At 42.0% G+C, this 13,029-nt stretch overlaps 1 protein-coding gene across 1 annotated transcript in view; it reads right to left on the bottom strand.

Moving 5' to 3' along the window:
• Positions 1 to 12,746, bottom strand: part of DCHS1 (dachsous cadherin-related 1) — a 64,599-nt gene extending 51,853 nt beyond the window's left edge. Inside the window, exons 1-2 of the mRNA XM_068132196.2 lie at positions 10,495 to 12,746; positions 3,157 to 3,345 (exon numbers count right to left, since the gene is read on the bottom strand). Of these exons, the coding sequence (XP_067988297.2) occupies positions 3,157 to 3,345; positions 10,495 to 12,198 (1,893 nt within the window). The 5' untranslated portion in view covers positions 12,199 to 12,746. The remainder of the gene's footprint in view (positions 1 to 3,156; positions 3,346 to 10,494) is intronic.
• Between the last annotated feature and the right edge of the window lie 283 nt (positions 12,747 to 13,029).

Below are 13,029 nucleotides of genomic sequence, written 5' to 3'. Positions count from 1 at the left end.
ATAACCTAGTCAGCATCCAAGAAGCAAATCTGGAGCTGGGGATAGGAAGGTAGAAGGGGTGCAGTACCTAATCCATGAGGTCTTCCTGTTAGTAAACTTTATGAAATACCTAAGTACCCAATCCATTAGGTCGTTCTGTTAGTAAACTTTATAAAATACCTAAGTACCTCATCCATTAGGTCTTTCTGTTAGTAAACTTTATGAAATACCTAAGTACCTAATCCATTAGGTCTTCCTGTTAGTAAACTTTATAAAATATCTAAGTACCTAATCCATTTGGTCTTTCTGTTAGTAAATTTTATAAAATACCTAAGTACCTCATCCATTAGGTCTTCCTGTTAGTAAACTTTATAAAACACCTAAGTACCTAATCCATGAGGTCTTTCTGTTAGTAAACTTTATAAAATACCTAAGTACCTCATCCATTAGGTCTTCCTGTTAGTAAACTTTATAAAATATCTAAGTACCTAATCCATTAGGTCTTCCTGTTCGTAAACTTTATAAAATACCTAAGTACCTAATCCATTTGGTCTTTCTGTTAGTAAATTTTATAAAATACCTAAGTACCTCATCCATTAGGTCTTCCTGTTAGTAAACTTTATAAAACACCTAAGTACCTAATCCATGAGGTCTTTCTGTTAGTAAACTTTATAAAATACCTAAGTACCTCATCCATTAGGTCTTCCTGTTAGTAAACTTTATGAAATACCTAAGTACCTAATCCATTAGGTCTTCCTGTTAGTAAACTTTATAAAATACCTAAGTACCTAATCCATTTGGTCTTTCTGTTAGTAAATTTTATAAAATACCTAAGTACCTCATCCATTAGGTCTTCCTGTTAGTAAACTTTATAAAACACCTAAGTACCTAATCCATTAGGTCTTCCTGTTAGTAAACTTTATAAAATACCTAAGTACCTAATCAATTAGGTCTTTCTGTTAGTAAACTTTATAAAATACCTAAGTACCTAATCAATTAGGTCTTTCTGTTCGTAAACTTTATAAAATACCGAAGTACCTAATCCATGAGGTCTTTCTGTTGGTAAACTTTATAAAATACCTAAGTACCTCATCCATTAGGTCTTCCTGTTAGTAAACTTTATAAAATACCTAAGTACCTAATCCATTTGGTCTTTCTGTTAGTAAATTTTATAAAATACCTAAGTACCTCATCCATTAGGTCTTCCTGTTAGTAAACTTTATAAAACACCTAAATACCTAATCCATTAGGTCTTCCTGTTCGTAAACTTTATAAAATACCTAAGTACCTAATCAATTAGGTCTTTCTGTTAGTAAACTTTATAAAATACCTAAGTACCTAATCAATTAGGTCTTTCTGTTCATAAACTTTATAAAATACCGAAGTACCTAATCCATGAGGTCTTTCTGTTAGTAAACTTTATAAAATACCTAAGTACCTCATCCATTAGGTCTTCCTGTTAGTAAACTTTTTAAAATACCTAAGTACCTAATCAATTAGGTCTTTCTGTTAGTAAACTTTATAAAATACCTAAGTACCTAATCCATTAGGTCTTCCTGTTAGCGAACTTTATAAAATACCTAAGTACCTAATCCATTAGGTCTTCCTGTTAGTAAACTTTATAAAATACCTAAGTACCTAATCCATTAGGTCTTCCTGTTAGTAAACTTTATAAAATACCTAAGTACCTAATCAATTAGGTCTTCCTGTTAGTAAACTTTATAAAATACCGAAGTACCTCATCCTTTAGGTCTTCCTGTTAGTAAACTTTATAAAATACCTAAGTACCTAATCCATTAGGTCTTCCTGTTAGTAAACTTTATAAAATACCTAAGTACCTAATCCATTAGGTCTTCCTGTTAGTAAACTTTATAAAATACCGAAGTACCTAATCAATTAGGTCTTTCTGTTAGTAAACTTTATAAAATACCTAAGTACCTAATCCATTAGGTCTTCCTGTTAGCGAACTTTATAAAATACCTAAGTACCTAATCCATTAGGTCTTCCTGTTAGTAAACTTTATAAAATACCTAAGTACCTAATCCATTCGGTCTTCCTGTTAGTAAACTTTATAAAATACCTAAGTACCTAATCAATTAGGTCTTCCTGTTAGTAAACTTTATAAAATACCTAAGTACCTAATCAATTAGGTCTTTCTGTTGGTAAACTTTATAAAATACCTAAGTACCTAATCCATTAGGTCTTCCTGTTAGTAAACTATCCAGTACATCATCTCAATAGCTAGAGGGGGGGGGGGGGGGGGCTCCCATTCACAATTTTCTTCACTATATAGACCCCGTAACTCCCACTCACATTAACCAATGCCACTTGCATAACATTAACTGTTGATGTTTCGACAGTTAACTCAGACTTACAATGGAAATCTAGTCCATATAAAGACAGTCTGCATCGGCAAAAAAATAAGGACAATGAATTTTCTCAAACTAAATGTTGAGCGAGGTACGTATGCCAACTGCTGTGGGAGGTGAGATGAAGTGATATTTTTGGTTTTCCCTACTTCAAAATAATTTAGTCTTGGTTTGATGCAATGCCCCCAACGAAGAACCTTTCTCTCCCCATTTCCCCCATCCCTCCATTATTTAGCTCCAGGATGCCAACCAAAAAAACAAAATGGCTGCCAAGGGATGTTCCTGTTTCTACAAACACAAAATACATCAGGAATGTCATCTCTTTCCATTACGGAATGCTTCGAGATGCCAGCACTATGATGGTGATCAGGAGAAATCCATCCAACGATGATTTGAACCACACAAGAGAAGTATCAAGATCTTTGAGTAAATGTCAGGAAGTAGACCATGTCAGGAGTCAAATTGCGGTATTGTGCTGTTTTGTTTTCAACCAATCACAGCAAACGTCACTCTACAGTTAAACTCCATAACGAATGGCCAACGTTGTTGCTGGGACGTCCTGCTATGAGAGTTGTTGGCGATACAAACATCTTTCAAACAATTGTTTGTGTTATTCTAATTAGAGCATTAAGAAACGTCTTACGTGGTCACGTGTTTTGTTCAAGGGTCGTCATTGGGTCGCGCGGTGTTCGTTTGACTCTGTTTGCGATAAACATTTGTTTGCCCACCACCGCCGCCTCCCCTTTCATGACGACCATGAGCTCCTCCTAATAAATATTATAGAAAATCATGGAAAAGAAAATCTTACTCCATCCTTGGCGAACACCAAAAAATGACGTTTAGCGGGTCCATCGCCAAGGTCCAGCCACCGTCTGGTGCACAAGCGGCCGGTCTGGGAGTCCACCTGGAACTCAGGTACGTATCCGAGGTCTCCGTGCTCAGACAGGGTGTAGAGTAAACTTCCCATCGAGCCTGAGTCTTCATCCTGCGCGTTTACCTGGTGCAGGGAGATTCGCACACAGCTGAAAACAACAACAATGAGCAAACAACAGCACACTCATCCGTTTATCATGAATACAAAATAGATCATTTTGGTGTGATTGGAATACCACCAGGTGAGTAGTAACCAGGTGAGTTAGGTGGTACTGTATCATTGGACACCAACTGTTTGGATAGACACACTTTTTACATTTGTGATGGACGGTTGACAATACAAGTTTGATTCACACCAATTATGAGGTTTGCTTCACTCCTCTTCCCTCCCATCAAAGTCTCACAGTTGTTCATTTGTCACAAAAGTTGCGGAGAATTGCATTTTCTCCTGAAATACATTTGGCCAGGGACGTGGTTTCATGGAGGGAAAAGAAAACGAGCCATTTTTACATCATCATTTGGTAATAAATGTATCAAAGTCCATCACATCACATGACCATTGTGATACGATGGTCTTCAGTAGGGGTTAGTGCTGGGCATTTCATTCCCCACCCTCCCTGTCCAACCGATACATTAATCGATGAACTAGTTAATTAATTCGGATAGGCTTTTTGAATAGAGCTCACGGAATAACAGCTGCAGGAAATATGGGTCTTCAAATGCAATGGATGAGACCATCTCAGCAGGTTTTTGTTGTATACATGGCCGAGGCTCATGGAGGAGCTGGAGCAGAATGGAAGAAAACAAAATGGAGAGGGGAAAAATCCACAATAACATGGAACGGGGGAGGGCTTAGGAATGGGGTTATTTGGGGTGGAAGAGAATGGGAAATGGTGTTATTTAGGGTGGGATCCTGTTCATCATCTTATTTTGTATGCAGCACAACGGCGTGAGTCATTGTCTGGGAGCATGTCTGTGCGGCTGATGCAGTGCCCCCTGTAGGTTAGAGCAGGAATTTGGAATTTGTTGAGGGTGCCAGCGATAACTCGCTTACTCTTTAGTCAGGTTCACTATGTTAACAAATATAATTTCGTTCAAAATTTTGGGAGATTAGCAAAACTATACATTTTTGGAATATTCAGAGCATGAGGAATCCAAAAATTAATGTTTACATTTGCGTAAACACCTTCGCGAAAATGACACTCAGGACAGTGATGAAGATAGTCAGGTTCACTATGTTAACAAATATAATTTCTTTCAAAATTTTGGGATTAGCAAACCTGTACATTTTTGTAATCTTCAGAGCATGGAGAATCTGAAAATCAATGTTGGCATTTGCACAGACACCTGCATGGCCGCCATTTTGGATTTTGAAAATGGCCGCCATAAAATACATATTTTGCGCGATCTCGGCTTCTAGTCAACCTAGAGACTTAATTAAATATGCTAATCCTATGTTTTCTGGGTCAAGGAATCCAATAAAGGCCTCAAAATAGTGCTCAGGATTATAGAAAAGCAACAAACAAAGGTAATTGAAAACCATTGTCTTTATATTTGTGATATAACTGTATTACATAATACATGACATTGTAAGTCCTTTGAAGTTATAGGTTGTTATAGGAAGTTATAGGTAGTATCAGATTGAACTATAAATCCTATACACAGGATCTACGAGGTCTATACCGTTCAGGAATATGCTTTACAGATCTTCATCACTGTCCTGAGTGTCATTTTCGCAAAGGTGTCTACGCAAATGTAAACATTAATTTTTGGATTCCTCATGCTCTGAATATTCCAAAAATGTATAGTTTTGCTAATCTACCAAAATTTTGAACGAAAAAACATAGTGAACCTGACTACTTCACGAAGGACACCGTGGGATCTTTAACGTCCACCAACTAATGCCGGAAGACAAGATGCCACGTCTAACGTTGAAGAGACACTGTGACCCAATTATTTAAGCATTTCATACCCTTCTTATCCATGTGAAAATACGTGTTATTATTATTGTTATTATTATTGTATTATAAAATAATTTTACTGACGAGGCTTTTCAAATTATGATCTCATGGATCTTTAACTTACACTTTGTGAAAAAACCCAAGGTTGTTCTTGCTAGACCACTGGGGTAACAGTCCACTGCTCTGCTGGACCACTGCTCTCCTACGTTGGAGTCGGACTTGGTGGACCAAGCGGGCCTTGAAACCAACAATTCCTTAACACAATCGGTGTTTGCTCCTTGGAGGATCACACACATCAGGTCATTCCCAATAATTATACTTCCTCGTGAAATGCAGCCACTGGAATTCTAATGAGATGGGAAATGTCTTTGTTTAGGCAAACAACAAATCTTCTCTTTAAACAAGTTAAACAAGTTAAACTTTAAACAAAAAGTTGGCCTTTTTGACATTTCCATCAGATCTCTTAGCACAAGACTCAGTTAAGGTCTTCGCTCTGAGTCTGGGAGGTCGGTCGGTGTTTCGAACCCCAGCCGAGTCATTCCAAAGACTTTTAAAATGTTTTTTACTTGACGCTCAGGATTTTAAAAGGACAGATCATGGATAAACAACCAGAAGTTGACAAATTTCATGTAATCTGTTGACTTGTCTTCCAGTTCAGTTGCATTCAAGGATCCATGACTTGTTGTCTTATCCGAACACCCCACTCTGTAACATGACTCACAATCTCCACCGTGAACTTGTTTGCTGCTCGTGATGGGAATGGCAGAATGATTTTCCAAAACAGTAATTGCACATTTCCACTAGCACAATGAGAGCAGACCTGGACGTAATATCACACCAGGCCCCGCAGGCCCCACTGCAGCCATATTAAAGTTTCTGGTGGATACATGGTGCAGCACATAGAGAAATGTCCTATTTGTACAAGGTATGTATTATTTTCAGGAGTATTAAATATATTTGATAACAGTGTAAGCTCACATGATATCCGACATATCAAAATTCAGACAGGTACAGCAATAGTTAATGTGCTTGTTCATCAACGTGTTTAGCGGCATCAGGTATAGTTGTCGTTTTGCAGTTTAAAGCTAGGGTAGCACTCGGTAGAGAGCATATCAATGCCAAGATTAACACTTTACGTTTTGTATCCCACTGATTGGCCGGACCTGCACCAAAAATTCCTCTTTTCTCCCACCTCTGGAACAAACTCCCTCACTCTCTTCAATCCCACTCCACCCTCCAGGTCTTTAAAACAGCTGTTCACCACCATCTCTTATCTTCCCCCATCCAAAACCTTGATCTTTTCTACCCCCGCTAATTTCACCCCAAATCCACTTTTTGAAATACCAACTTCTGTCCTGGAAGTCCTTGGTGTCCTTGTGTTTTATACTTCTCCCCCTCCCGCCCCTTCCCACGCCTCCTCCCCCCGAGCCCTCTCCCTCCCACACATCTCCCTGCTCTTAAATGTTGTGTGCTCTCAAGTGTTTGTGTGGTTCCCCTTCTCTTGTCTTCCGCTCCCTCTTTTTATATATTTTGTTTGTCTGGTTGATTTGTTTGTGAAGTAAATGTCAGCTCTTTCACGAGCCTCGATTCAGGATACAAAAAAAAATAAAAAAATCTAAGCAGCTCGTTGTTGTCACTTACCCAACTCATCCACTAAGTTTTATCACAATCCATACACCACGTTTTAAAATATCCTGCGATATATAGTTTTTTGCTCCATCTCTCAATTATGAAGAATCATTTCAAGAAATTCTAGTATCCGGATCTGGATCCGAATTTTCACCAAAATCTAATCAATTTTTTCTTGTCATGCTCCCAACCTGTCCACCAAGTTTCATTTGAAGCCGTCCACAACGTTTTGAAATATCCTGTGATATATCATTTTTGGCCCCATCTTACAATTGTGAAGAATCATTTAAAGAAATTATAGTATGCGGATCCGGATCGGGGTCTTCACAAAAAAACTAATCAATTCGTCCTTGACCCACTCCCAACCTGTCCATCAGGTTTCATTCAAATCTGTCCATAACGTTTTGAGATATCGTGCTAATATTGTCTTCGGCCTTATCTCCCAACTGTGAAGAATCACTTAGAAAACTACATGGTATTCATAGAATACTTACCCTGCGCAGTCAACTTGGTGTGAGCCAACTCTTCTGTTTTTGAACGTTTCTTGTTTCTTTGATCCAATATGGCTGCCAAACCACGTGAGCGATGACATCATAAATTTATATTCTCTGATATAGTTGTTGCATAGCTCATGCTCAATAAATTTCAAACTGATCAGACCTGTCGAATCAGCATTGTCCCTGTCGAATTATGACGTCATCATTATGGCACCAATGACGTCATTGTTAACAAAACCTATTTCCCATATGGAGTTCTTTACAATGAGCCACGTTTCAATTTTTTTCCAACGTTTGGACATTGACTTTGAGTCAAGGTCACTAAAGGTCAACAGAAAAAAATGGCGACATCATTTTTCCTATTAGTAGGACACAGTAGAATACATTTATAGTGGTTGCCCAAAATTAACATGAACTGCACACGAACTTGAAATTGAGTACATAGCCCCCCCCCCCCACTAATAGAGCAGTTTTGGAGATATGGAGGTGCAACGTTTTTCGGTTTTTCGAAGATGGCGCCTGTAACACATGACCTATGACGTCATGATTATCATGAAAATATTCTAATTGAGGAGGCGCTCATATGGTGAAAAATTCGTGTCCATCAGACCAACAGTTACTGATTTAAAAAAAATAATGATTGGATGGATGTGTTGTATTTGTCGAATTATGACGTCATAACGCAGGCACCGATGCCATCATCATGAACATATCTTATTCCCCATGGTGAGTACCGTAGTTGACAATGAGCCAGGTCGCAATATTTTCCATGGAATGGTTTCAGAGATATGGAGGTTTGAATTTTTTTCAAAGATGGCGCCTGTACCACGTGACATATGACGTCATAATAATCATTAAAATATTCTACAGGAGGAGGCCCTCCTATGGTGCAAATTTCGTGTCAATCGGACCAAGAATTGCAGAGAAAAAAATTCATACTGATCGAACCAAGTGTTGTACTTGTCGAATTATGACGTCATAATTAAGGCACCGATGACATCATCATCGACATATCTTATTCCCCATGGGGAGTACTTGACAATGAGCCATGTTTCAATTTTTTTCCATTGAGTGGTTTTGGAGATATAGAGGTGCAACTTTTTTTCGATTTTCCAAGATGGCGCCTGTACCACGTGACCTATGACGTCATACTTAAGAATAAAAAAGATATATACAGGCGGCGGTGCTCCTATGGTAACATTTCCTGTCAATCGGACCAACGGTTGCCGAGAAAATGAATTTTTAAAATGCAGACACGTACGGCACACGGCACACAGCACACGTACTCAGTCGAATTCTTAACCTCGCTTTTCGCTTCTCGAGCGCAGGGTAATAAAAGAAAATTCTCGTATCCGGATCCAGATTTAGATCATCCTTGTCACACTCCCACCAAATTTCATCCTAATCTGTCCATAACCTTTTGAGATATCCTGCTCACAGTCAGATATAGATGGACAAACAGACAGAGACAAACAGGTGTGAAAACATCACCTCCTTCCACCTTCGGTCATCGGTGGCAAGACTTAATAAAATACTTGTTGACTTGTGCAAATTGTACAGTATTTACCATTTCACCATAAATCTCTTCATTTGCACTTTTTAGTACGAATATTCCGATACACTGTATCATGCACTGTATGCCATATCCCCGATTCCAACTCCTCATTAATCCGAGTGTATCAGCTTAAAAAAAACGGGTCACGTGACTGGTCACGTGATGCAATATGCTCATGTATCTGAAATACCCTTCATACGACCTAGAAAAGGGAAGGAAACAGAGCATTTTCTCGGTTAGTAATATGAACGGCAGCAGAGTTAATAATGAAATCCAGATTGACAGTAAAACATGCCAGAATACCAATGAAGACGTTTGGACATTTCCATGATTTAAAAGAGTATGAGGTTGCCTCGAAGGCATAATTTAAAAAAAAAATGGACTATTAATTCTCCCAAAGTTTTATGAGCATTGAATCATAAACACGGTTATAAATACTTTAATAAATAGCAGATCTTAATAACAAAGCAAGGAATCCAGACGAAAGGACAATCTGCTTGTCAAGCATCCATTGCAATGGATGTCCAGGTCTCTGCAGACCTGGACAAAATCACAGACTGGTCAAACAAGTGGAACCTGTCGTTCAATCCTGACAAATCCCACACTCTCACTATGTCTCTCCGAAAAGACCGACTGAACAACCCTCCAATCTACCTTCTCAACAATCCTCTCCAAGAAGTTCTGTCACTCAAGCTCTTAGGTCTCACTATCTGCCATGATCTTTCCTGGGAAAACCACATTTCCAAGCTGGCCTCCAAAGCCAGTCGCCGACTGGGCATCCTCCGTCGTGCGAAGTCCTTCCTTGGCACACCTGAGCTCCTCACCACATACAAGGCTTTGATCTGCAGCTCAATGGAATACTGCTCTCCCCTCTGGGCTGGTGCTCCTGCCTCACATCTGCTTCACTCTGTTGAAACCAAAGCTTTCAGAATCATTAGAATCTCCCGCGATAAATCTATCTCCGAGGGCATTTCACTTACTCACCGCAGGCAGGTTGGTGGGCTTTCTGTCTTCTACCGACTCCTCTCCGGCCTTGCTCCCCCAGCTCTCTCTGTGCTCTGTCCCCCAAATATTCCTGCAGGTCGCACAAGATCTGCCAGCAACCCTCTTACGGTGAAACTGTCAAAATCAAGACTCTCTGCTCACCTTCACTCTTTCATTCCTCTTTTCTCCTGCCCCTGGAACAAACTCCCTCACTCTCTTCAGTCCCACTCCTCCCTCCAGGTCGTTAAAACAACTGTTCACCAACATCTCTTATCTTCCCCCACCCAAAACCTTGATCTTTTCTACCCCCGTTAATTCACCCCAGATCCACTTTTCTGGAATACCAACTTCTTTCCTGGAAGTCCAAGCAGTGTCCATGTGTTGTTTTTTTTTTTTTTTCCTCTCCCACCCCCTTTCCACGCCCCCTCCTCCAAGCCCTCTCCCTCCCACAGATCTCCCGATGTCCCTGCTCTCAAATGTTGTATTTGTGTGCTCCCCTCTCTCTCCCCATCTTGTCTCCCACTCCCTTTATTTTGTCTTATGTGTCCGTTTTTTTTTTTTTGTCATTAATGGTAGCTCTTACACGAGCCTCGATCTTGTATCCAAAAAAAAAAAAAAATGTAGGTAAAGATATGGTCAGTTCTCACCTGCAGGAAACATGTTCCAGGTGGCACGTCCTGCTTTATTGACACGTTGTACACCCGGTGCTGAAATACCGGCCTCTTCGTGAGCTTCCTGTGGACGGTAATAGTTACGACTGAAGAACCAGACAACGAGGGGTCTCCATAATCCGTAGCAACAACGGTGAGCTGATGCAGGTGTCCATCGGGAACGAGTTGTCGAACAGTCGAGATGACACCACTAACAGAGTCAATGTTGAAGGATTTTGGCTTCGAGTTTGTTTTTGAGTTCAGGGTGTATAAGAGGGCACCGTTTCTTCCTGAATCTCGATCGGTCGCCCTGACCGTAAGTACGGGGGTACCTGGCAAGGTCGCTTCTGAAACAGCCAACTCAATCCATGGCTTGTCAAAGACCGGCGCGTTGTCGTTTTCGTCCAACACCACAAGATGTATAACTGTTGTAGTCTGTAACACCGGCTCTCCATGATCTCTAGCAAGGACTTCCAACTGATATTGATGTTTTTCTTCATGGTCTAGTGAACTGTTTACGCACAAAAGGTAGACCATGCCATCCTGACTGCTCAGCCAGAACTTCTGCTCATCACCTTTCAAGGATACACTGACAAGCGAGTTGTTACCGGAATCCCTATCTGTGACCGAGATTCGGGCCACAAAGGTGCCGAGTGGTACATTCTCCCGAATCTTTGGCTCTCCGTTCTTTGTAAGCCAGATGACCCTTATTTCTGGTGCATTGTCATTGAAATCGGTCACAGACACAGTCACGATGGACGTACCTACCTCGGGTTCACTGCCGTTGTCTCGGGCCTCCACTATAAACTCGTGCATCGTTTGCAGCTCAAAGTCCACAGGACGATGGAGTCGTACCAGCCCACTGTGCTCATCGATAGAAAAGAAAGGATGAGGATCACTCCACCGACGACTGATGGAATACGATATGGCAGCATTCCTACCTGCATCGCGGTCCGTGGCTACGACCGGCAGGACTCTTACGCCAGGTGCTGTGTTCTCGGACAGACTAGCCTCATAATAACTTTTCGAAAACACCGGCGGGTTGTCATTCTCATCAAGAACATCCACGTGGACCATCAGAACTCCAGAGCGCGGCGGATCTCCACCATCAAATGCCTCCAAAAGCAATGAGTATTCGGATACGGTCTCTCGGTCGAGCGCCTGCTGCAAAGCGAGATCTACCAACAGCTTCCCACCACCTGCACGCCAGGTCTCCAGCACGAAGGAGTCCGTCAGGTCTCCGGAACGCAACACGTAACCCTGCACATCCAAAAGATCACTGTCTGCGTCATCTGCTGGTTCCAGCGGAAACCGTGTCCCAACAGGAGCCTGTTCGGACACCAAGAAGTGAACGGTTGTCGCTGGGAAGACTGGTGCATTGTCATTCACGTCCAACACGAGCACAGACACTGGGATGACAGTCGCGGATGACACGGCCACGAAGGTGTACCGGTCTTGCGACTCATGGTCCAGTACCCGTGCGGTGTACAATTCACCACTTTTTTCATCAAACCTGAAGTCCTTCAGACCCGCGGTACCCTGGTCTGACAGCAGGAAACCATCTGAACGTTGTTGATCATCCCCTACCAGGCCCACGAAGCTTCCAACAGGAAGACCTTCACGCACCCGCAAGTCCAAGGCTTCCACCAGCACGAGCACGGACAGGAGCAGGCACACGTACACCAGGTACTGCACGTGCATCGCGTACTCACCGGTGCTCAAGCGAAAAGAAGAATGAAACAATCCCCAGTTTGACACTTCAAAAGCTGGACCATTCGACCCTTTTGTACTTTTTTATCACTCAAGGCGACCATCGTGTTCAGCAGGTCCATATCATGGAACACCGCACGAGGAAAAGGCAAAACAGAAATTGTTACGATGGTCACGTACTTGGTATCGCAAACGTTTCAGTACATCAATTAATCAGAGGCAGATGATGCACCCAGAGCCAACGTTGAGCACAGGTATCCGTGCGGGATCTTGAGCATCCACGAGAGCACGATCCAAGCTGAGCGCACAAAGGAGCGACCGCGGAGCTCACCCGGTCAGCATGGTCTGAACCTGGCACGGAAAACGGTCAATCCTCGCATCCATCGGGCACAATCCTCCTTCCTTTTCCTCCGACGTTCTCTTGAATGTGCATCCTATTGTCCTAGATTCGAAACACACATGACGCCACACATCCCACGTGCTCGGGATTTACCCAAGAGCTCACTCCTCGCTCTCTGCGTCCGCGGTTCTCTCGCTACAGTCCGTCTCTCCTACCTCTTTGTCTTCGGCCTGCCCTTCTCTGTGCGCCTGCCTGCACGGACAGCTGGAGGGAGGGGGAAGGAGGGTGCAACCCGCGTGCACGACTCGGGGAAACAGCGCCACGGACCCCAACGGCGTCCCGGGGGTCTGGACTTGCACTCGGGCAATTAAACGCGGCCATGGTGGTGTGGATGCATATACCGCTCCAAGCGCAATATCAATATCCTCATAAGGTCTTCGTATTCATATCGGAAGGCACGACCATTTCTAGTTTTTATGTCC

This window comes from Myxine glutinosa, chromosome 12 (genome assembly GCF_964187855.1).
Source record: "Myxine glutinosa chromosome 12, kmMyxGlut1.1, whole genome shotgun sequence".
In the NCBI taxonomy this organism is placed as follows: Eukaryota; Metazoa; Chordata; class Myxini; order Myxiniformes; family Myxinidae; genus Myxine; species Myxine glutinosa.
Note: the sequence above shows the minus strand (reverse complement) of the source record. Positions and strands in the feature narration are given on the sequence as shown.